This window comes from Nymphaea colorata, chromosome 3 (assembly GCF_008831285.2).
Source record: "Nymphaea colorata isolate Beijing-Zhang1983 chromosome 3, ASM883128v2, whole genome shotgun sequence".
Lineage (NCBI taxonomy): Eukaryota > Viridiplantae > Streptophyta > Magnoliopsida > Nymphaeales > Nymphaeaceae > Nymphaea > Nymphaea colorata.
Window position 1 is genome coordinate 27,084,092 of NC_045140.1, and position 25,483 is coordinate 27,109,574.

At 42.0% G+C, this 25,483-nt stretch overlaps 4 protein-coding genes across 5 annotated transcripts; 3 read left to right on the forward strand and 1 right to left on the reverse strand.

Annotated features, from left to right (window-relative positions):
• Window positions 1-536: 536 nt before the first annotated feature.
• Window positions 537-3,370, forward strand: LOC116250625 (probable xyloglucan endotransglucosylase/hydrolase protein 7). The gene is made up of 4 exons (XM_031624392.2): window positions 537-756; window positions 838-938; window positions 1,037-1,233; window positions 2,629-3,370. The coding sequence occupies exons 1-4, from the start codon at window positions 582-584 to the stop codon at window positions 3,017-3,019; spliced, it is 864 nt and encodes a 287-aa protein (XP_031480252.1). The 5' UTR covers window positions 537-581; the 3' UTR covers window positions 3,020-3,370.
• A 1,780-nt stretch (window positions 3,371-5,150) lies between these two features.
• LOC116250624 (uncharacterized) lies at window positions 5,151-7,783 on the forward strand. The gene is made up of 5 exons (XM_031624390.2): window positions 5,151-5,626; window positions 5,733-6,392; window positions 6,796-6,875; window positions 6,969-7,040; window positions 7,118-7,783. Exons 1-5 carry the CDS (start codon window positions 5,288-5,290, stop codon window positions 7,518-7,520), a joined length of 1,554 nt encoding a protein of 517 aa, XP_031480250.1. The 5' UTR covers window positions 5,151-5,287; the 3' UTR covers window positions 7,521-7,783.
• A 783-nt stretch (window positions 7,784-8,566) lies between these two features.
• LOC116250101 (uncharacterized) lies at window positions 8,567-16,222 on the reverse strand. 2 transcript variants are annotated; one of them, XM_031623494.2, is made up of 10 exons: window positions 15,892-16,222; window positions 12,125-15,711; window positions 11,795-11,988; window positions 11,652-11,723; window positions 11,400-11,552; window positions 11,120-11,283; window positions 10,823-10,970; window positions 9,404-9,526; window positions 9,159-9,246; window positions 8,567-9,082 (listed from the first exon to the last, which is right to left on the reverse strand). In XM_031623494.2, exons 2-10 carry the CDS (start codon window positions 15,624-15,626, stop codon window positions 8,886-8,888), a joined length of 4,641 nt encoding a protein of 1,546 aa, XP_031479354.1. In that variant the 5' UTR covers window positions 15,627-15,711; window positions 15,892-16,222; the 3' UTR covers window positions 8,567-8,885. The 2 variants fall into 2 exon arrangements, with proteins under 2 accessions (XP_031479354.1, XP_031479353.1); XM_031623493.2 differs by having other exon boundaries at window positions 11,795-11,994; window positions 15,892-16,221.
• Window positions 16,223-18,516: 2,294 nt separating this feature from the next.
• LOC116249738 (peptidyl-prolyl cis-trans isomerase CYP28, chloroplastic) lies at window positions 18,517-20,849 on the forward strand. Its single transcript, XM_031622970.2, has 2 exons — window positions 18,517-19,537; window positions 20,370-20,849. The coding sequence occupies exons 1-2, from the start codon at window positions 18,532-18,534 to the stop codon at window positions 20,576-20,578; spliced, it is 1,215 nt and encodes a 404-aa protein (XP_031478830.2). The 5' UTR covers window positions 18,517-18,531; the 3' UTR covers window positions 20,579-20,849.
• Window positions 20,850-25,483: the final 4,634 nt, after the last annotated feature.

The following is a 25,483-nucleotide window of genomic DNA, read 5'->3' on the forward strand; positions in this document are numbered from 1 at the left end:
CAAAACCAAGAGCTCAGATGCGTAGAATTTCATGTTCTTAAATTTATTAGAAGACTGGGGCTTAAGTTCATGATCAAATATAAATTTTCATGTAAATCTGTAGGAGAAGAAGAGAAGCAAGATTTACCATTAGTTTTACTTCTGTAACATGGCTCATTCTCTTTTCCAAGACATCCCTGCTAATTGAGTTCTATTCTTTGGTATCTATCCATGAGCAGCAACCTTTAATCCAAGGGTAGCAATTTCAGTTGCCTTTGATTTCTGCACCGATGCGAGACGTACCCCATCCATTCTTTTGAACAGGAGATAAAATCAGTTCGTGTAGGCCAGCGTGTATCCTGGACTGAAACTCTTCATGTGGAAGGTCTAAGCGTCTCAGAGCTGTCGCAGGCCTCCGATGGGGCCGCCTTCGTTTTGAATGCACTGACGCGACCTCTCCCTCTCTCTCTCTCTCTCTCTCTCTCTCTCTCTCTCTCTGTCATGGTCAATGCATGTCTCATATACATCTATATATATAAGAAGCCCCATGTTCAACCTCAGTCATCCCATCCCTTCTCGTTCCTTTTCCCCTTCCTCACAACATGGCTTCTTCCAGCAGCCTTTTGTTTGCCTCCTTATGCATCCACACGTGCTTCCTCTTGGCGTGGAGTCGTCCTGCTACCTTCCTCCAAGACTTTAGGATCACTTGGGCCGACACCCATATCAAGCAGATCCAAGGAGGAACTGCCATTCAACTCATCCTTGACCAATCTTCTGGTCTCTCTCTGTTCCTTTCTCTCTTTCTGGCTCTCCCCCTCCTGAATCTTAACATGAATTTGCATTTCAACTATTAAACAGGATGCGGTTTTGCCTCCAAAAGCCAGTACCTGTTCGGTAAAGTTAGCATGAAAATCAAGCTCATCCCCGGCGACTCCGCAGGGACTGTGACGGCCTTCTATGTACACTTTCCATGCGCTACGATTCTCAACATATCGCCTTCCTTCATAACTGTTCCGATCTTCGACTTTTCTGATCGATTTTAGCTTGCGGTCTTCAGATGAATTCGGACACCGACACCGTCCGGGACGAGCTGGACTTCGAGTTCCTGGGCAACAGATCCGGCCAACCTTACACCGTTCAGACCAACGTGTATGCTCATGGGAAGGGCGACAGGGAGCAGCGTGTCAATCTCTGGTTCGATCCCGCAGCCGACTTCCACACCTACTCCATACTCTGGAACCATTACCACGTAGTGTAAGTTCCTTGATAACGATCTGTTTTTGTTCTTCGCCGGATTCTATCAGGAAGCTGTAGGTGTGTTCTATACCAATATGTCCTTGCTTTGAAAAAGAGAAACAAAAAAAGACCTTCCATAAGAACGAAGTTGGCGAAAAGAAAGGGAAAAAACCTCACATCTAGACGGTGGCCTTGTGAGTGGAGGGGTCAACCATTGAAGAGAATGGCCTGGAACCGGCTAAGTTAGTAAGTTGGTTGCTCTTAAAACTACAAGTTGAAGGCAGTCTAGAATTCGATACCTTGGGTTAATTTCTCTAGTACATGCGTCATGTCTTTTAATTTCTTGGTGGTGGAAAGAAGGAGAGTTCTACGTCAAGGGACGGCAGGACCGATCATAATAAATGTGCACCTTTTCGAACTTCATTCCAGTTACAGTACATTCAAAAGAACCCGAAGTTCATATCTATATCTATGTACATATTATCCGACCACTTGAATAAGAGACAAAAATCACATCCACTAAAATTAATTATTAGTTTTTTTTCTTTCTTTTGCAACCTAACCATATAAATATGATCTTAAGAGTGTTTTGTTGAGAAACAGATACTAAGTTATGTGTTTTTTTTTTTACTTAAATAACGTTTTTTAAATAATAAAAAATAAACACCTTTTATAACATCAAAACTCTGATAATAGAAAGATCATTTTATTTTTACAAAAATGACTTAATCTAAAATATGATTTATATTAAATTAGTTTGTATAAACACATTAGAATGTTCACGTTTTGTTTAAAATACTTTTTAACATGAATTTAAGGTTTCGTTTTTATCTCTTGAGTGATCTGCTATCTACCAATCACTAATATATATATATATATATATACACACACACACACATAAGTGAATAAATGACAACTTTAATTATCTTAGAGTTAGCTAGCTCCCTCATAAGGGCCATTCGATTCATCCCTTATAAATAATTGAGAACAAAACAATAAAAAAATGAGTTTTTTTCACAATCTAGTGTTAGTTTACACATTTTTTTTTCATCCGTCTATTATCTGGGTTACTTTACTGTAGATAGTGAGAGTCACCATTCAATATCACTTCATGGTGATGTTGCATCTACACCAGTCCAAAATCATATACTTCCCATCTAATGTCCTGCGTACTATCAACAATTTTTACAAGCCAACGTGCAACATCTGTGGTCGCTCATAATGATTTTGCACACACACACAGGAACAACACTCGCCTGCACTATATGTATAAGACAAATTATGGCCAAACTTAAGAACAAACAAGCCCATTCACCAAATACGTGCGTACTTTTCAGTGTATATCTTGTTGGTTTGGTACTCATAATCAAGCATATAAGTATTTGCCTGTGCTTCGCCTTTGCGTTTATCTAGCTTTTCGGTGGACGAGGTGCCGATCAGAGTGTACAAGAACAACGAGGCAAGAGGTCTGCCGTACCCCAAATTCCAGCCCATGGGAATATACTCGACGCTGTGGGAGGCAGACGACTGGGCCACCAGGGGCGGGCTGGAGAAGATCGACTGGAGCAAGGCACCCTTCTACGCATACTACAAGGACTTCGACATCGAGGGTTGCCCGGTGCCCGGCCCAGCCGGCTGCCCCAGCAGCTCCGCCAACTGGTGGGAGAAGCCGGCCTACCAGGCGCTGGACGCCGACCAGGCCAGGCGCTACAGGTGGGTGCGACTCAACCACCTCATCTACGACTACTGCACCGACAGATCCCGCTATCCAGTCCCGCCCCCGGAATGCAGCGAAGGCATCTAATAAACCAGAGACCAGTCGCCGGCCGTATCTGGCCGGCCCTTCCAACTTCCTTCTTCTGTTTCCCATAGAAATAATATAGCGGCTCCCGCTGAGCACTTAAATGGCTCACCCACCGGCTGGGGGTACTGCTTTCATGTGTGTGTGTGTGTGAGATCTCAGATATAATTGAGAACTGCTTCTGCGGCTGCTTTTACTGTGTACGCGTGTATAGTGCATATACGTCCATCTGTTCTGCCTGGCCATTGATAAATGTCTTGGCTGATGGTGACTCTGATGTGGATGTTCCTACTTCTACCGTTGTAAACTCTGTCTGATTCATAGCATATAATCAATATTTTATTTGGGAGCTAATGATTTTTAGGAGAGAGAGTGTGTGTGTATGCGCGCGCGTGTACGCTCAGCGGTCGCTTTGCATGCTTTAACAAGCATGATATTAATATAGTCGGCAGCACATTCATTGTGCATTGGCATGGCCGGACATTATGTATTGATGATATATATATATATGTAGGAGTCCAAGTCTTATTAGGGGTCGCTTGGTAAATGAAATATATTTTGTAAGTGTTCTATGAACGTGTGCTAAATAGTAAGGTAGATTAAGTGATACCTAATTTTAATGTTCCAATGTTTAAGTAGATTTATGGAACGCTCTTCCAACTGCCAAACAACTTCTTGGTATCTAGATATTGTTGTGTTTATGGATCCTGCTTAATTCATGGATCTGGTTTTGGATCAATAGTTGACATTTGATTCCACGTTTGTGAATGATTTTAATTATTAGTCATTTGGTATTTAAAAATAAATGTATTTCTGCTGAATCGGCTGGCTCATCGAGCCAACAGCCTAGAAGTTCGACAACCATGATCCCATGTAACAACAAAATCCAGTTATATGCGGTTTCTCATTCTTTTCCAGATTTGGTATTGCAAATGAGATGTTTCAGTGCTAGAAACCCAAGAAAGGGTTGTTCATGCATAACGGAGGATAAGTAATAATACAGGAATGCTGCTAATTGGTTGTTCAGATCTCGCGGCAAAGTAGGATGTATAGCACAAAGCAGGAGCTCTCATAGTAATACTAATGAGCAAACAATGTAGAGAAAGAAATAATTTTATCAAAAGCAAAGAAACGAAGATCATTACATTTATTATTGCATGTTCTACAATATTTCTTCCATAATAGAGATCAAGTCACCATCCATTTCACCTTACTATGTTTTCCGGCCGCAAGAGTTTTCACCAGTGTCCTTTCATTAGTACATTGCCTTCTCTAGCATATCAAATGTGTGGTTCAAAATGCTTTGATAATACAATAAGTTATGACATATTCCTATTTGTGATTTATTGTACTATTGATCAGATAACAAGTGTGCAGTTCCTGTGACGATTCATATTTACATGGTCACCACTAATTGATTTGATTTGATTTGCATTGCAAAACAAAGAAACAAGAATTGATGGAAATCTATCAGTACGGTGCAAAAGAGGAAATAGAAGACCTAGTGTTTACTTAAGGGTTGTTTAACAGCAGTAACGCATTATTATGGTCTCATGAATCTATCTTAAAAAAATAGGATGGATTCATGAAACACTATAACAAGCTATTCTACAGATTTGCCTTATTTAAGCGAGTAAATTTATGAAACAATTTCTGATCCCCAATGACCTCTTATGCTTGTGAGTTGCTCAAAAATTCGTGCCAATGCTTATCCAGATATGACTTAATCAGGTTCCAAATTAGGAGCTGTATACTAAATCTGAATCTGGTTAGAGATTGATTTTCATTTTTGGCCCATTCTGATTCAGATTATGGTTGATAATTACCATGCATCAATCTAAGTTTAAGGTCTTGTTTGAAATTGGGACATGGAAAATATCGCAAAGTATCTTATTTGACAAAGACACTAGAAAACTATCGCCGACACTTGTCGTCTAGTATCGAGGAAAACCGCTCTTGACTCGGGACGGACAGCGGAGGCTCCTTTTTAATAAAAATTAAAGGCGGAGAGAGAGAAAAAGAGGTCGCAACGGCACTGGGGCTGGTGGCTCAACGGCTAGTTTTTTTGAAGTTACCGTTGGAGAAGGCACCACCGTGGAAACAAGGAGGGGAGCTCGTGGCCTTCTCTTGCTGCTGCTTCTTAAGAAAGGAAAAAGAAAAGCTTCTCAATCCTTCCTCGTTCAGACCCGAAGAAAGGAAGGCTCAGGACAAGATTAAACAAGAGAGCAGAAGATTTTGAAAGAAGAGCAAAACTAGCATCCACTGGGAACGATGGTGTATGCATACACTCCCACCTATTACTCTTCGTTCCAGGACACTATTGCATCCATTTGCAAGACCATCCTCCCCTTCTCTCTTAAGAGTTCCTCCACCAAACGCCTCGCTTCCCAGAGCTATGAGCAATCCATTGCCAAGCAGCAAACGGAGAACCTGAAGTGGCAGCAGGACATGTACCACAAGATGCTGAACATGATGGGCCTCCACAAGGAGGGGATGTTGCCCGAATCCCAGTTATCGAGTTTCCGGTCGAACCTCCTTGACACCCTCATAGCTTCGCCAGCAAACCAGGAGGCGCCGCAGCTCATCAGAGACAAATTGGTGTTTCTACAGGTAAGTCAGCATCAGTGGCATGATGGCATCTGTATAATCTTCTTCCTTAAGTAGTTGCAATTCCATTAGGTTCAATCATCAGTTTCTCTCCTTTTGGCATGCTTAGGAATTGTTCTACGCAAAATGCATATCTGAGGAGGAGTACCACGCCTCCAAGAGGCCTCTGCTGCTGCGCCTGGCTGTTCAAGGAGAGGAGATCAATTGCAGAGACGTGATCGTTTCATCAGCTCAGCAATTGAACTTCGATGACGAGTCAGAGTGGTCAGTAGTGGAGCTGAGGGATGAATGCTCCATCGACAGAGACAATTCAAAGAGCAAGCCAAAACACAGGTCCCCCATGAAACAGTTGAAAGGGGCGATGTCAAAGATAACCAGCTTTTCCTCCGGCCAGAAATCTGGGAAGAACAGAGGGAAAGCAGGGCCAAATCTGCCTAATGGATCCTTCAAGGACAATCGATCATCTGATGCACAAAGTCCAATTCTCATGCCCGAATGCTCCCCACCAAGTCCTTCCCTCGCCAACGAAACCGCTTCGTCCAAACAAGGAAAGAAATCGTGGGGACTAAAGATGTGGAGGAAGAGAGGTTTGGAGGATGATTCTACAACTCCCTATCTTCCACCAGGGGAGAGATCAGATGACATTGTGTCGACTGGTACCGGCCCTTGCGCACTTGCCTCTAAGCCAATTGGTGAGGGACCAGACACGAAATTGATTAAGAAGAAAATACATTCAGACGGTTCTGCCTCTGATTTCTTCATTGACAAGGTAGGCATGACACTGTTGTTCTTTTCTTACAGTCAGACATACAGGTTTAATCTATCAACTGTCTCAAATTTAAATTACACAAGACAGGTGCTTCATGTTTCTCTCTAGTGCCTTACCAATGGAAACGCACCAACCAATTTTTCGCTTTCCTCCATTTAACTTGTGTTTAACATGTTTTTGAAGCTTCTCAAGCCTTAAAAGAGCTGCCTCCACCTGCGCTTTGCTTCCACTCTTGCTTCCTATGAACCTTAATACTTGAAAGCTTCAGACTATATGCACAATTCTTGAACCTTTTCCACTTCGTCTTTAATACATAGCTTGGCTTTTTTTTTTTTTTACTTATCTAAGAACTACGGTTCCCACACTCTCATGCTCACCTTAATTAACTACTGTGTATGCTAAGGTCTTGGGAGAGAACATAAAAAAGGAACTGTCACGCATTCAATCAGAGTTGTGCACCAAAAATCCCAACCATAACTTCAGGTATGGCTCCTTCTACCTCATTCAAACTGCCTCTTTCTTTTGGCGACAAACAATGACTAAGCAGAACTGTTTCTTTTCTGTTGACTTTCACAGCAATGAGCAGATTGAAGCAATCTCAACAAGGTTACCTGTAGATAAGAGCGACTTGAAGAAATTCTTCCCCAAGTAAATATAATCCCTCCCTCCTTTCCTCCCCCCTCTCTCTTTCTCTTTTTCTGTCTCTCTCTGACGCACATGTACAGATCCTGGTGTGACAGTTACGGCGACGTTGTGCTGGACGTGGTAAAGAAGGAATTCAAAGATCATGTGAGTGAGATGGAGAGCCTGCGGAAAGAAGCAACAAAAGAGAACCAGGTTGACTGCAAAAAATGGAACGCGTTCCGAGAGAATGACGAGAATTGTTCCCCAAATGTTATGGCCTGTTCCTATGACAACCCTTTCTGCGTGAAGGAATCTTATGAAAACCCTTTCTGCAAGAAGGAATCTTCTCCCGCGGTCGCAGCTACCAACGCATGCGAAGCCAAGGAATGGTACACCAACAACCCTTTTTTTGACGAGGAGCATGTTCATAACAAGTTCGGCGAGCAGTCGGCTCTCGGTCATTGGAACAAGCAAAATTCAACGTCGACTTCCCTGTTCGTGTAGGTGGAATAGTGAACAGTTGAAGTCCAAGATACTGAGCTTGATGAAAAATTAAAATGCCCTTGTTTTGCAGCTTCATGGTGTGGGTTCCATTTTACTACGTTCGACCTCTTGTTTTGTACAATCTATCTGTATGTAATTAGAGTACTTTGTTTTCTTTATGTGTGTGACGCACACACGGAAAGCATGTCCCGATGGTTGTTCTGTTTCAAAAATATACATTTGGCTTAGCATAAATATTAAAGATTGTTGTGTTCCTGGATTTATGCACATGTACATCTTTGTATCCCAAATACTATCGACTATGATTTTCCTATAATTACTTACTTATTTTTCAGCACTGCAAAAGTAGTTTGCATTATATTTTAAAACTGAACTTTTAAATAAAAAAAAGCTCAATTTTTTATGAAATAACGAACACGGGATTCAGCGTTGATTTCTTTCATTTCACTGTTGGTTTTCTATGACAGTCGAATGAAAGAAATCAGAACTTTGAAACTTGAGCCTGTTTTTGTTATTTCAACAAGACCTTCAGCATTGGCCGACAGGCCCGGGCAGTAATCTTGAAACAAAGCTTCATCACGTTGTGCAAAATTTTATGAAAAAAGGTGAGGTCCTTAGGCTACATTGGATCCAACGAGTCCTAACCCCAACCCCCTATTAGAAGTGGTCCTGATTGAAGAAAATGTAAACCAGAAATTTTCTGAATCACACCTGAAATTTTCATTAAAAGAGTAATCCCGCTTACCCAACGGAGGAGGGTGGATTTTGTACCACCTTGAGAGGGCGTTTGAATCGCTGCAGAACGCTAATTTCAAATGAACTTGAAGGAGAGATCAAACTACCGAAGAACTAACAGGAGTGCGTACCGCCCTAAACAATTTATATGTTCGGATCTATCCGTCCCCGACGAGCCACGACATTCGAATTCAATTAGCCGTCTGTACGAGTAGGAGCCCTCTGGCAATTACTGCGCTGAAAGAGGCCAATATTTTGGGCCGATCAAGAAACCATAAACCCAAAGAAAGAAGAACAGAACAAACCCAAGGTTACCCAAAAAAGAAAACGACCAACTAATCTTCCTTTTTTTTCTGTTTATGTATTGACATGCAGTAACGCAACTTTCACACACATTATTACGTATATAGGCAAAGGTCATGACCATCCTCCAAAAAATATAAACCTTGAGACTCTAGTGTCTAACCAACCGACAAATCTATACAACTGGAATCTGCTCATTCTGATGACAACTGCGAATTCATCCGAACCATCTTTGTCAGATAAATTATAAGCAGCTCCCTTCCCCTGCAACTTGGACACAACTGCACAAATGCCAGTTCAGAACCAAAATTTGGCCGAAGGATTCGCCTACTTCTGAACCTGAGGCTGAGAATTTTGTCCTTTTGATTGTTGGACAGCTGCCATTGAGCGCAGGGTGCTAGCTATCTCAGTAAAACTTGGTCTGTCAGATGGATCTGTTGACCAGCATTTCTCCATAAGAGACTTCCAATCAGAGTCGCAGTGATCAGGGACCTGGGGCCGCAATCTATTACCGACAATACCACCTGCAGTTTCACAAAACCAGAAAACAAAATGAGCAACCATAGCCAACTTCGTGAATAGCGCAAATTAACGTGTCACCTATGATGGCTCCATAGTGCAAGTCCGCATATGGCTCTTCTCCAGTTAGAAGCTCCCACATCACAATCCCAAAAGAGAACACGTCAACCTGGTTACAGACAAGAAAACTTTGACACAAAAACATGCAAGTGGAAATTCCAATATAAATAATTAGGCATTAAACACAAATCCTAATATCCAGTATGAATAGTTAGGTATAAAGAACGACAGCAATATAAATCTGGAGATGCAAATTTGAGAATTACCTTTTCAGAAACCAACGTGCTGCTACCATTCAAAAGCTCTGGAGCCATCCAGGGAAGTGTTCCCCGCACGCCACCAGAAATTAGCGTCTGACGTTTTACCTTTGACAAACCCAAATCTCCAACCTGGTAGCAAAATTGCATCAGACGAACGGGTGAGTGTATCCCACGTGAAAAAAGGCAGAGCCAACGTACACTTAATTTTGAAAGGTTAACCAAGTAAACTAGCTTGGCTCATTAAACTCAACCTGGTAGATGAAAGCAACCCGGCAGCTATACAGCTCTTTTTGTCACTCGGACAAGATAATTAATCCAAGAAAGAAAAAATTGGAAAAGATGTGTGGAATGAACAGTAAATGTCCCTAGGTACTTTATCAGCCAAATGAACAATAATCCTTCATATATTTGGACATAACCATGCAATGACGCAAACAGATCTACCTGCTCCTGCATGATACGCTTCCCAACATCCATGTTTCAGGCATGTAATTAGTCAAACAAATAGAAAGGACATGCACATCCACTTTTTTGTTTTGGCAACACATCGAACCTAGAAAAGAGCATGGAAAGCTGCCAACAAAATTTGTTTTGATGGAAATAGGTTCTCTGTGGATGTTTGTAATCCCATCTAGCAGAAGAAAAAAGGAGAAAGAGAAGATTTATATATCACCTGTAACATTCATAAACTCTACAAGAACAAAAAAGAATACAAGAAGAACAACAGGGAAAGAACAGGACTTTCATGAGAACACTTCATATGGAGCGAAAGACCTTTTATTCTATTATGAAATAACTGACCTGGATCCTGGTTTACAGAATTAGGGCAACCATAAGTTGCAACAGTAAGTTGCAACAAAGACGACATTAAGGATGACGATGCTAAATGTCATAAAATTCTATTCTATTCTGCTATGACCATAACTTGAAGAGTCCGAATGTTGCTATTTATTTATTCTCATTTTGCCCCTCCTTAAAGATGAAAGCTATTTACAACTCCAAACCAATAAGCTTAGTCATTTTCCTGTCACAGAAAGAAAATATATTAAAAATTAAACTTACCAACAAATACGGTGTTTAACACTAGCTATCTTTCACGGATGTGGTTTCAAGGATTTCAGTGTGACAAATATATGTAAGAGGGCGACACAGAAGTGAAAATAGAGAATCCTTGGTAACATACTTCTATTCTCGTGGTCACTTGAAGTCCTACCAACCTTCACGACTAAAATGTATTCCACATGATCTCCTAAATGATTCAAGAGGCGTCTTCCTTGGGTTCAATATCTAAATGTGCTTTGTTTTTTACTTTCATGATGTTCAGGTCCAGACACTACATGGTCACTTAGGCAAAGGTCATGACACTGACTAAGAACAACACAAACTAAGAGAAAAATAAGCTGATAGCTAAATCTTATGGTTTACCTTGCATATAGGGCGCTGAGGGTCCCTTAGATTGACAAGTAAGTTGTCACTTTTTAAGTCAAAATGCACTATATTCTTTCCATGCAAATATTCCATACCAAAAGCCACATCCATAGCAATGTAGATACGGTTACGCCTCTCACGTATCCTGACAATAATAAAACATATGTTATTGCAGTTGTTATAGTGAACTGCTTACCTTATGAAAGATCAATCAACATCAATACTACTGTTACCAAAACCAGCAATGGTAGTATAGGTACATAACACTGAACCAAAATATAAAGTTGGAAATACCTATTATTTTTATGCAGAGCTTGCCTGAGTGAACCATTAACCATATATTCAGTAACTGTCGCCACAGTCCCACCAGGACCATCAAGAACAACTCCATAAAAAGCCACAACATTTGGATGGTGTAGATCAGAAAGTTTACACGCCTCGTTCCAGAAATCAGTTCTCTAGATAGAAACAATTATAGTTCATTACCAGAAAATGGGAAAGAAAAGAAAGGATAAAAAGGAGAGGACAGAAACACCACAGGATGAGACGAATAACAGTCTTCCCAGGTACTAACCATGCGTTGTTGCTCTGACGGCTTCCCTGAGAAACATCTGTCATTAATTCGCTTTATTGCCACATCAGAACCCCTCCATTTTCCATGATAGACAGTTCCAAATGTTCCAGAACCTAATTCCCTCAACTCCTCCAGATCACTGTTTTTTATGATCTGCCATATTTGATAACAAATTAACATAAGAAAGCATAACATTAGGCAAGAGATATTAAAAATGTTGTGCATGAGAAAATGCAGGATCCAGTTTCAAACCTGTAAGCGGCCAATATCCTCAGAAAGGGGTAAGCCAGACCTCGAAATTTCCAAAATTTTGGCCCTAAAACACTGTTTGGAAGTATGTTATTTCCAACCAACCAAAAGCAAAATACTGCAAACAAAAGCAAAAGTAGATCAACCTCAGCCATGGAATCAACCGATGTCTGCACACTGTCCAATGGAACATCATCATTCCTCTCTTCGCCACCCACACCAAGCACAGGAGAAGTGGATAGGACAGGACTACCAGTCAGTGAAGACTGGAGAACTGATGTTGCCACATCCTCAGCAACAGCTTGAAGCTCTTTTTTAACAGGATCATCCACAAAGGCATCTAATGCTACAGAAAAGGTGTTCAATCAGACAAAGAATATCAGCTAAAAAACAAATTGAAATATTCCCTTGAAATTGTTAGCCTGTGGAAACACATGCAACAGTGAACAGAAGGTCTTACAAAAAAAGACCCTTACCTTCGTGGCCTGGAAAATGTTCTAAGCACAAATCATTGTTTGATCTTGCTTCATCACCCATATTTGATTGTTGGCTCAAACTTAATTTTTCAACTTCCAATGAAGTGCCTAAACTGCCACATATCTCTGAGAAACTGTGCTTATATGCGTCTGTTGGAACAAACACTTTAGGAGTAACAGGTTTGATTGCTGGCATAAGGTTCGCTGCCGCATCTTGTACTAAATCCCAAGGATCGGATATGCATGTGCTTGATGGTAATCTCGATGCTAGTGGATCCAGAAACTCCCCTTCCCATTTACCGTTGTTACTGGGGACATCCAATGGAAATGAGACACCAACAGAAGGAACAGCAAGGTTACCAAGACCACCTCTTAGAGCGTCTTCTTCCAAAACATGAGCACTACCCATGTCTTTCCCGGTGCCATACATAGAGCTGATACACTGAGGTGCAGTCAAACCATTCCATGGATCAGTAGAGAGAGTAGGCTCACAATGGGACTCCAAATCTGGAAATGACCCATGCTGCCCTTGTAGATGAGAAATGCTGTTTGATACTTGTGGTTGAATATTCTGAACCAACACATCATGTGTAGAGTTAGTAGCCAGGGGATCAATGGGTTTGATGCAATTCTCATCAAAAATAGCTGCTGCCTGACTAGTAGGACTTATTATATGTTTTCTGTTCACTGAGGTACTGGGTAGATCCGGCAAGATCTCTTCATTTGCAATAATAGCATTTGAATCAACAGTCGTGCAACCTTGTCTAGCACTTAGTCGCAGCCCTGCATCCAACAATTTGCACTTCATGCTGTCTTCCTTTGGAGGTGCTGAATTTAGATCAAAAGGTGGCTTATACTGCTGACTTAGCATAGGCTTTGATGGGTTCACAGAAAGTGCTTCAGTTATCCCTTCAGTTGCTCTAGAATAAGTGGGAGGAGAAAAACCTTCACTCGGTGAAACAGGACGATGCCTTGAAGGCAATTCCGCAAGAGAATCCTGACTAGAGCTTCCGATAATTGTAAAGGGTACACCTGTTGATGCAGAGGTATCAATGAGGCCAAATGCATCCTTTCTAAGATCTTGTTTAACATGTGAACCAGGTTGCCCAAAAGATTGAAGAACATCTTGATGAGACTGAGAAGGATTATTAAGTTGACCATAAGACTTCTCTATCTCAGCAGATGGCAAAACAACTGCAAACTTCTTGGAAACAGACTCATTTGGACCTTCTGGCACAAGTCCATGATTTTCCCGGCTCATGCTAGGTATATCCAACATGATACCTTGATCTCGAGGAGGCAATAGCCCAGAACAATTAAATTTCTCCACTTTCGGTTGAAGAATCAAATCAGGATCATATTGCTCTTCAGGCATCTGACAGAATTTATAAGGTCCAGACACATGTGTGGGCATATGATAAGCAGTTACATGATCATTATTTGCTACAGACTTTTGCCAGTTTCCAGTTGCTTGACACTCAACTGTAGCCTGCACAGTGGGTCTAGAAGGCCAGTTTGGCGAACCAGGTTTCACAGATCCTTCTGAATAACAAGAATGAATAGCAGGATTGGACTCATAAACAGATTTCATATCGTACCCATTCTCCTGTAGGTGAGTATCCGAATGAACATGTGACAATGCTTTCTGACACATATAACAGTCCTCCAATTTTGTGGCCCTCTCAGGCAGGATTCCTGAATGCAGGCCACCCCATCCTTCTGGGCAGAGGTGATCTGGCAGTGGAATCTGATGTAGTGCGTTTAGCTGCTTGGAAGGTTGCCCTGATAACTGAGTGGCAGCTTGCAACTGAGGTGCTTGGTAAACCAGATTGCCTTGAACCCCCGTGCCAACAAGACTTCGCTCTGGAAATTGTTCAGTCTGAATTTGCATCAAGGGAACAAAATGCTGGTCTATATTCAGGCTCATGTTTGCTTGAGGAGATGAAGAAGTAGATACAATGTGTTGAGACGATGGAGTAGTGCCTGACACCACATACCCAGCCTGCATAGCATGAAAAGGATTTGGAGGAACACCAACAATGTCACCGGGCTGTTGCAACAGATGGTCAGGCAGTCTGTAACCAAGGGCAGCATTGCGTACCATTTGGGCATCCAGATGGGAAATTTGAGAAGCAGGTTGAGAAGCAAATTCATTCGAGAGGATATCAGGATCCAGATAGCTCCTGTAGTCCGGTCTGCCATGCAAGTCTTTATGAACACCTTTAAACGTGTTAGTATGTCCTGCATTCTGCATATTCTGTAACTCAAAGGATACCATCTCAGATCTAGAATCTAATCCGCTAGTACTATTCAGTGGCTTGGTGACTTGTATACCATCATCCTGTTGCCTCATTGGGGGAGCTATGGGGAACTTGCCTCCTGCAACTGGCACTTCTGTGAACCCCAATGGATTATTAGAGTGCAGATATGGCAAACAAGCAGCATCACTAGAGACTGGGCTAAGTGTTATTAGAGATGGGGAAGGAGGGGCCATGGCCCCTGTATCAATCTGGCCTGTAGGAGTGGCATCTGTAACATCACCACCACCTGGCAGGCCATCAGAGTTTATTGTAGACACACTGTCCTTTCTTTTGATTGCAGTCTCCGGCATTATCCCATTCACGGCCTCGACATATCTCTGACCTGAATCTTGTTCATCTCCAAACTGCATGATTCCAGACTGATCAATCTCATCGGCAGAGAAAAGAAATAGTCTAAGCTTAGAAGAAGATGATGCATCCACCGGCCCTGCCAATAGCCTATCGTACTCTTCCATCATGTTCTCCACATCTTCGTCGCAAGAAACTGACACCAAAGCATCAAGATCCTCATTGGGGAGTTGGTATTTTATCACCACCGACTGCCCATAAGCCTCTTGCATCTTGTGCATCAGTTCTTGATAGCTGACACCCTTTCTGGTGCTGATAATTCTAGTCTGCCCGCCCACATACCTAAGCATTCCATCACTCGGTCTAGGCAGGATCTTACCACCAAAACTGCAGAGAAATTTCACCTTCTTTGCCCCAGAGTCATCTAACCCTTCAACATTACCCAAACCATTACCTGAATTCAAGGTATCCGCATCGTGTCCAGAGCCAGCACCACTGGAACTATCTTCACATCCAGCACCACCACTGCCACCATGCCTGCTGCTCGACCCCTCATTAGACAAATGCCGGGCCGGTTCCCCCGATGATGGTTGATCCATGGCATCACCCCTCACCCAATTCCCTTGAAAATCTCCCGCCGGAGGTGGTGGCATTACTTGCCCATTCCAAATGACACTCGACTCTGCGCTTCCGTCATGCACCCCAGCCTCGCAAGGATCACAACCCCAGAAAGGCGCATCTCTTTCAAAACCCAACCTAGACATCGGGCTACTCGCAACGCCACCACTCGCGGGAACACCATGAACCGAGGCCAGACGGGGATCGTCGACGACCTTCCGTCCGCCACTCAACGGCCTGAGGTCCTTTGCCACAGAGTTCTGATCAACCGCCATTAGGGACACAACAAAGCGGGAGCCAAGAAAACCCAAATTCAGTAGCCCGACGCAGAATGAGCTAGGGTTCCACGGAGCCCCAATTCTTCTCGTGGAAACGCCAGAAATGGAAGGACCATAAGAATCAAAACGCCAAATAGGAAAACGAGAATGATCACGGAAGCGATAGAGCAAAAAAGAATGCACCAGAAGAGAAAAGGCAAACCACCAATGAAGAAATGAAGGAACAAATGAAAGAGACAAAGAAGGGGAGGGAGAGGAGTACCACGTAGACTTCGATTGGAGGCAATCCAATGGCGAGATGTGTAAAAAGCGCTCTCTCTCTCTCTCTATCTATCTCTCTCTCTCGACGAGGATGTGAACGAAAGAGAAACCAATCAAGAGTCTCTCTTGTTTCAAAATATTAGCTGGGGGAGGGAGAGGGCGGGGAGAGACTGGCCTTTCCCTCTCTCGCCGCTGCCTCCAATCCCTGACAGAAACCCCGCGACCAGAGATCGACTCTCCCTCCTCTCACTCTCCCGCGCGCCTCAACATTCCATTGCCTGACAACGACTCTCTCTCTCTCTCTAATTTTCTATTGTTTTAGTTATTTGGTCGTTTAGACTGCTGCTGGGAAAAGGGTCTTTCTTCGCCTGCGTTTTCACCTCAGATTCAATTTTTTTTCCCCTTTTCTCTCTCTCTCTCTCTCTTATATATATATATATATATATAAAAGTTCTGATGGTTGGAGCCTTTTCTGTGAAACGGAGAGCCTCTACAAAGTGGAGAAAGAAGAAAGAAACTGAAAAACTTTTGTAATTAAGATATTAGTTTTTATAGCTTTAGTTTTTCGAAATCAAAAGTGCCTTTAGATTTCGTTTTTAATGGCTCCTTTCGGTTATATGGGGTTGTATATCCCTTCCTTTGTCTTCACTGCATTCATTCATCTCCCTTCTTCCGTCTCTCCTATAGGGCCCGTTATTTATTCTTGCATTTTTTTTTAATATATTCACAACCACAAAACAGTTGTTTTCTTGTAGAAGGCATCTGATGACAGCCATTGAAATAGAATATCATTTTTATATAATCAACATTTTATGGACGTTTGCTCTCCAAGGAGCATATCAGAGAGTTGAAGGTATATGATTGTTGACCATTGATCAAATATTTGTAACTGCCATCACTCGAGAAGAAAGTTTCACAATTTGATTTTTCTCATTCCATATAGTACTAAGTTAGGGAAAAAATTATTTAAATGTTTTGGTATCCCCCTACATTTCATTTTTTTGTTTCATGTGTTTTGGGTTGTCTAATTTTGCCTATTCTGTTTTCAAGTTGGCTAATGTTGCTCATCGAATAATGTTTTTTAAGAGGTTATGGATGTTATGGGGCATAAATTTTCTTTTCTAAAAAAGAAAGTACATAATGGTAGAGCTAGAGCTAGAAAGTTTTAACTTTGAGTCACCAGCCGAGGTCAGATGTAAGAACTCCACATAATTTTTAAGTTATAGGATTGTAATTTCAAGTCTTTACCATGGTGCAATAACATTTTGATTGAGAAACAAATCATAATTTTTATTTTGCAATGCAGAGAAGAGCTGGGATTTAAAGAAGATAAACATAACACTCGATTTTTCCCTCTCTAGCATCTTCTACTCTAGCCGGATTTTGCAAGTTTAACTATGTAGAGTATCTCGAATCATTATGTTCCAAGAACATGTAAATCAAGAACCTTAACACATTTCATAAAAAAGTTATGGTGACTGTTCTTAATTTTTTGGATTCCTGCTAGTGTAAAATTTTTCGTGATCATCTTGTTCTTGAATAATCTTTTTCACACCTTTGTACTAGGCTTGAAATTTTTCTAAGAACAAAGTTTAAGGGCATTAACAGTCGGCGACGCGACGCAACCCAGATTTTGCACTGGACTGGTCCGAGCTAATTTAAACAATGCAGCCTGGCGAACGGCGGCTTCGCATGGATCGGCCTTTCTGTGGGAGATTTCCGGCGAAAGGACGGGGAGGAAGGGGACGATCGGCCGGCAAGAAGGGAAGCTTCAGCGGCGCAGACAAGTGGCGAAGGCAGCTGACGTGTGAAGGTACGCTTACAGCCAACAAAAAGCCGGCAGGAGAATGGATTGTGGATGTACACGTGTGTACATGGGCCGCAGCAGCCACCAGGTGTGGTGCTTCGCTGTCACGCCGGATTCCATGGCCGAATCTTCTGTTGCCGACAGTTCCACTTGTTTGGTTCCACATCCCCTTCTTTTTCCGCCATCTCTCTCTCTCTCTCAACCGGTCGGACCCCACAAGACAGTTAACATCATTGAGGTTGATGCCAAAGAAATATTCTAAGTTCCAAACATTCTGATCAAATTGCTCTTGTAAAATTTCAACTGTCTGATCTTCCGCCATTGATCTTTCTTACGGTAGCTCGTTTTTACAGTGGATTCATTATAGAGACTGATCGAGCAAAGGCCGTTGAGTGGTCTTATCAGTGACGATGATCTGTTTGTGTTTGTTTCCTGGGTGTAAAGAGAAGATGCTTTTGTTTTTGTAATTGCAGGATCACTAGCACGCACATGAAGAGCACCAGTAATGAATGAAGGATGTAAAGAGCATGTGCTTTCGTTTTTTCTGTGGATCGAAGTATGAAGGATGATTAGTTGGCCTGCGAGGAGATCTGCACTCGTTGAGCTGGACCAAGACTGGCAGTAACTTTAGCAACACTGCTTTTGTTTTTTCCCTCTAAATTTTTCTCCTGCTCTCAAGCAATACTCACAGTCAAGTAGGAGAAAATTAAACAGAATTCTACCAGTTTCATTAAAATCACCGTCAAAATCATTAGCATTCTTTGTTAAAGAAAATGTAACAAGAGCTAGAGTTTCATGCTTCTGTTAACTCTTCTATGCACGATAGACTATGTAATGTGGATATACTTGAAGCGTCATTTATTTATCAAATCGGCTCCACCTCTCCCTCTTCGGTTCCGGATCGAGTCGGCCAGAACCTCTTCATGCAGAGCTCCAGAACCAAACATTCGTGTGTTTGGAACGGATAGAGATAATATCGGCAGCAAGTTGAAGGGAGATGGAGGGCCACAAAGAGGTGCCACGTTCTTCTCTGCACCACACCGCCATGCCTTCTCACCACCATCGCTCAAGCTCAGAACCATGGCGTCCATGGCTGCTATCTTGTCCTCCTCTACAACTTCTCCTCCTGCATCTTCCCAACTCCACCCACCAGCACCACCACTGCCCACGAGATCCCACCTCCCCAGCCTCGGTCGTCGCCCTCTCCTGTTCCTCACTGCCACCTCCTCACTCTCTCTGCGCCCGCCGCTCCTCTCTCGTGCAGAAGAAGCCCCGTCTCCTTCATCGCAACCACCACCAAGCCTCTTCTCCCCCACTGGTTTAGACACCACCATCACCGACCGCATCTTCATGGACTTCACCGCCTGCCCTACCTATTTCAGGCCGGAAAGGACGCTGGATAATGAATTCTCCCCTTGCACTGATGGCGAGCTCCTCGGTAGGGTCATCCTTGGCCTTTACGGCAAGTTGGTGCCACTTACAGTGGAGAATTTCAAGGCCCTGTGCACATCCACTTCTTCTTCTTCTTACAAGGGGGTCCTCGTGCACAAGGTCTTTCCTGGGCAGTACCTCATGGCGGGAAAGCAGGGGAGGAGAGACAAAGGGGAGGTGCAGCCCCCTCTCCATCTCAAGAGGAACACCGAGACCGTTGACCCTCTTTCGTTCCGGCTGAAGCACGTCCGCCCTGGGACGCTGTCACTCTGCCTATCGGAAAATGACGATGACAATAACCGGAAACTCGATTCTGACTACCGGAATGTTGAATTCCTTATCACAACCGGCCCTGGCCCCTGCCCCGATCTCGACAATCGAAATATCGTCTTTGGAACTGTGCTAGAAGGTGAAGTCCCTCCGGATCACATTGTAGGTTTTGTTTTGTTGTAGGCTGTCAGTGATTAGCAGGAGTGCCCGCAACACGTGCAATAGGATCTTCATTCCTCACGCACGCTTGTTTTTTCTTTTGGCGCCATGTTTTACCGAACCTTTTGCTATGGTTGCTCACAGATTAGCACATTTATATCCCTGTTTTCCGTCTGAAAGAAATGGTCAGACACTAGTTCCCTATTTAGATGCATTTTCATCCTTCCGCTCACCGACATTTCCTTTCATCCATCGGATTCTAATGGTGATATGTTCTCGTTCCCTTACATGGTGATTTGTTCTCGTTCCCTTTCAAGCTTCTTCTACAAGCTCTGTTGGGATCAGTGTTCGGCAGGCGTCGCTTCCTCCAATTTAGTCTTGTCCACTTGCGCTTGAATTGGAGTGATTGTTCTATTCTCAATGTGTTGTTGAAGTTCAACCACATACTTTATAAATAAGTAACTACTAAGTTATTAATCCTTTAGGATTCTCCTTATTTCCTGGAATCGACTGGCCGTATGTTTTTCCAGAGAAGGAGAAGTTGTTTAATTTTGGAGTGTCTCAAATGCTTGTTGCTTCTTCCACCTTTGTGCAATTTCTTATCTGTGCTTGATGTTCTGAGTTGAAAGGCGATATCTGGCCTACTCTAGAGCTGCAATGATATATGGGATTTCGTGGGCAGTACTTACACTGATCCTCAATCACAAAGAGGCATCGCTTGATAGGAAAATTTGTTATCATCATCATCTTATTGGATTGAGAATTGGTTTTTGTTCAGTGGCCTGGTTGTGATACATTCACTGGTTCTGCAGGGTTGGATGTGGTGACCAGAATAGCTGCTATCCCAACGTACAGGCCAGCACAGAGGATACGCCAGTTCAACGAACTTGCACAGTTCCTGGGTGATGAAAGAGCTCAGATTGCCCGAAACATTTGGAATCGCCCACTGAAGGCAATCTACATCAGTGACTGTGGGGAGCTTAAGGTAGCAAAACCTTCCCTACCTCCTACATTACCCTGAACCTTTTCTCCCTCCTGTATCCCAAATATACATTAAGATCTCCCTGAAGTTGTCCGGACTTCTCATTGGCCATGTTTTGTTGAGAAAATTTTCCGAACACCCATTGGATCTGTAAGTTGATTGAGACGTTGGGTTGGTGCATGGAGATATCTGGTTGCAGGAACAACTTCAACATCTTTTACCTAAAAAATGAAAAGAAAATAATAAGAAACGGTGAATGGCATAAAATTGTTTGCTTGATTGTTACTGTAAGTCACTTAATTTTCGATCATTGGCTGCTTTTCATGACCATCAATTTGATTGTCTATCTAGATCTGAGAAGTCGCCAACCTAAAAGTTAATCCAGAGAAAATTGTCGGCCATTCTTTCTTGATATGTATTTTTCTTTATTAGGCCACGACCGTGGAAATTAACACCAATAGATCAGTCGGCGCTGCTGAGTAAAAGTTAATTTTCGAGTTGGAGATCTCGAGTGAGATACAGTCTGCCCTTGTAGGCATAATCTGGTAGGTAGCGGCGGCTTAAGCCTCTTCGGCAATACATTCTAGAATTTTTTTCCCTTGGAATTTGCACCACAATGTGCACTCTGTGGCACTGTTCTAATTAATCGATCAATTGAACTGCTCAGGCTTAATTGATTCCTTCATTGAGAAGAGGAACTTGTGCTGCGAACTGCCATTCAAAAGCCATCACCAATCTTCCAATTTGACAAACCTGCAAATATGCAGCTTAATTCGGAAAAAAAGGATTGTTCTTTGCCTAAGCCTTCCATAAAGAGATGATTCTAACTGACCTTTCCGTGAGAAGTTTGAATTAGGTTTGATAATTTAGAAAGCCGTTGGTGCGCGTAACCAGTGGAGCCCATCGACGCGTTCATTACCAAAAATCGGCTTCTTGTTTCATTGAACTAAAAAATATGATTAGCGAATGTCATCTATATTGAATCACATTGCAAGTTGGATAGTTAAATTTGTACTACGCAGCAGCCAATAGTCTCCCGAGACTGTCAAGCAAGGCCTTAATATATACATCATGGAGTATCAAATATCAGCACAATATATATGTTTCCCAAAACGTAGAAATTCATGACCTTTATCACATGAAAATACAATCTAAAACCCCATGGGACTGTACGGTGTTAAAAGAACATCGAAAACATAATTTTTCATGTACATAATAAAAAGTCAATATCTAAAGTTTGATTTGTCGAAACATTCTTTTCTCTTTTTTTTTTTTTGCTTAAATCTTTCCTTTTAGAAAAAAAACAAGAAGTTCAATGTCCAAGTCTGATTGTCGAAATACTCTTTTCCTCTCCCTTTTTCAATGAAAGAGTCCAAGGAAAACCTGTGTCTTAAACCATGTGAAAGCAGTGGTAAAACCTCCTTCTGGTGCACCTTTCTAGCCTTAAAATACACACAAATATGGCCTGGCCTTAAAATACACACAAATATGGCCTTAAAATGCACATAAAGCCTCGTCTTGCAGGAAGAGCTAGGACAGAATTAAGCAACGTCTTCCTCGATAGATCACCTATTCCCTTTTTAAGTCCTAAATTTTTCTTTCCTTAATAAAAAAAGTCATGGATTGATGTGGTATTTTCATAATAGCATGTCTCGACGTGGCATTTTCATAATAGTATTCCTCAAAGGGCATAGTGTAACTGGTCTGATGATTAGAGGTATGTAAAAAAAGATGACTCTAGTTCAATTCTCGTAGGTGCTATACTCATGCATCTTAAGGTGGTAGGGCACGACATTAAGTTAAAGGGTCATCGCTGATGCCGACGTAACATAGGACCTCAAAGGCCTAAGGAATAAGGGGGCCTTTGGGCCTCGTTCGAGATGATAGAGATGAACCTCTCGCTCATCCGGATGTTTGTAATAGCATACTTCTCATCATTTTTCTCTTTGTACAAACTATCAACTCACAAAAAAAAAGGTCAACTCAAAAATATATAACAGTGTCATCGACCCTTTGAAATTGAGAACTAATTTACTTATTTGCTCATATAAGGTTCATATTTGGCAGTCATAATCCATTAAAAAATAGCCTATTGCTTATTGAAATAACAAAATCTTCTTCATTTTTATCAGAATTTTCATCTGACCACCCTTTTGTACATGTGATGGCCGATTTGCTCGCTTCTGTCTAAATGCTCAAGACTGAAACATATATTCAATATCGTCAAAAGAAAGTTATAACCTCTCTCTCTCTCTCTCTCTCTCTCTCTCTCTCTGTGTGACAGATCATTCTACCAACTGACTTCTTTGTCATTGTTCCTTCCTGATTTGCCATGTTTCCTTTCCGATCAACGAGATATGGACGACGGAATGGGAGGTGTTGAAAATAAACTTTTGTATGATATCACCTCTGAAATGGAAGAAGAAGAAGAAGAAGAAGAAGAAGAAGAAGAAGATCAACCTAGCCTGTGTTTTCTAGATTGGCCTGTTTTCCGCCATCCCCACCACGGGATCATCGAAAGATCGCTGCTCCACCACCAAGTCCCAGGGAGCCGCCAACAGGATAATGGTGGGCCGGCAGCGAGAGCGTGCTTATGGCCGAGCAAGGCGATAGGCGCCAATGAGGATCGGTATTCGTCCAAAGGCCTGGCAGTGCCTTCTCGATTGAAGCAAGCCTTCTTCCTGATCACCAGGCGGCTCAACACCGTCGGGAGGAGTGCTCCCCCAACCAGGAGGGCCGCTCAGTTCTTGTACAACCCTCGGAGCTACGCCTTCAACTTCGAGACTGAAGGCGGGTCCGGCCGCTTCGACGACTTCGCACGACGGTTTGCTCCCCCTGAGAAGAAGAAGAAGAAGAAGAAGGAGACTCCCATGAACTCCCGAGTCCCCGGCCTCATTCAACTCTTGTGAGTTGTGACCAATGCAACGGCCTGCTCAAATGCTCAGTCAGACTGATTTCTTGTCCTTCTCTCTTTCTCTTTATCTGGCATCTTTCTTGATTGCCAAAAAGTTATTGAAATTTCTTTTTCTTCTCCGTTTTCCTTTTTGTTCATCAACCTGCTCTTTTCTGGATATTGAGAAAAAAGAGAGAGAATCAAAAGGTGGCCATGAAAGTTGGTTCTCCTGCTTAGAGCAGGAGCCTGTCACGAGATCTAGTGTAGCCTTCTCTAGATATCAAATTATCATATTGGAGTTCCAAATGATGAGGCATTACTATGATCCCCTTCTATCAGAAAATTTTTGGAGCAGACCATAAAGTTATGATGTGGTTTGCCAGGACTTGTTGCAGAAACGTCCATGAATAAAATGATAAACTGAACTGGGTTTGCTTTTGAAAACGATCTACCAGGCCCTGACACTGAAGCTTTAGCTCGGAAATTCTCAGTTCTTTTCTCCTGTCAATCTTGATTTCAGTCACGTAGTATGATTGTTGAAGAAGAACTAATCAAGTTTCTCAATCAGCAAAGAGCAAACCAAATCAGCGTACATTTGTAATCTCTTGGAAGATAGAGCACCGCATGCTTTCCTTGGTAAAAACTCAAGGGGCTATGGTACTTAAAAATCTTAGAACGTTTACACCATCAGGAACACAACGATGGATGCGGTAGGTTAGATCAGGGCGGCCAACTGTGTTTACTCTGATAAACCATAAAGCTCAATGGTTGACTTTCCTGGTTTAGTTTGCTAATTGGTGAAGATGCATTTTCTGCGGGTCGATTTTTGTAGGATAAGTCATACCAGTCATTGGTCCATATATGAATTGTGAAAATGCACCAATTGTCTGCAGTAATACAACTGCCTTTGCTTGCATATAGTCTTCTCCACATATATAAGCTTTGAGTCCATATGGCAACTAGCTAAATTTCATGACCCTTGTATTGTTTTCTTTTGTGGGTTCATATATTCGATGCCAATATGGTATGACCATAGACATTAGTTGCATGTACATAAAGGGAGTCATGTGGGTAGCACGTCGTGGGGATCCCCTAACTCGATGCATAAAATAGTTTACCATGACTTTAAACGCCTACATGCTTGCACTAAAGCCACTTCCTTTTATTATTGCCAAAAAATATGTGCCAGTCAGGATTTGATCTATTCAACGAGTCATCTCATTCTCGAGAAGCGCTTCAATCTAGGTTGTGTACATATGTCTGCCATCATTTTCCTTAAGTCAGCACCTTGACCTACGCAGGTCTCGTCTAGAACTTTATGCAATAACACGCCAAGTTTTGACATTTTAGTTTGTACTTTCTTCAAGGGGCGTTTGTTTGATGACCATGAATTTTGATTGTAGAAGTAAAACTATGAAAACAAAATTTCTTTTCAAACTGTAATTGGAATGAAAATTCTAGTTCTAATTTCTCTTTTTTGTTTGATAGTCTGGAATTTTGAATCCAGAATTGAAAATTATGTATTGGATAAAAAAGAAATTAAAATTTTAGAATTAACGAATTAAAATCGTCATAACATAACATGTGTGTGAAAAAATTCTAGAATTTTGGAATCATAATTTCACCTTGAGGTAAAATCACAATTTTTTTTGTTAAAAATGAGTATATAATTTTGGAATCAAAATTCTTTGTTTGATACTAATTCCTACTTCATTAAAAATGAGAATTTTAATTTTAGAATTCCACAATTTTGGCCTTATCAAACACCCCATTTAACTGTCTGCCTGCATGCACAAGGTAGTTTGTATGTTATGGCAGACCATGTGTTAGGAGCTAGAAATGACTAAAATGCCCTTGCGTCTAAAATGAAAGACTCTTCTTATAAGAGAGTACATAAAAGTAAAATGAGAAAAATGCCTTTGTCAAATGACAAAATGCCCCTTTAATTAAACCATGAGAACTTGGCGTCCCGTGTTAACGACATAACATGTCGTATGCAATTTTGGCAGTTAAGTGAAAGAAACCAAAACTTAAGAGTGTGTGCATTATTT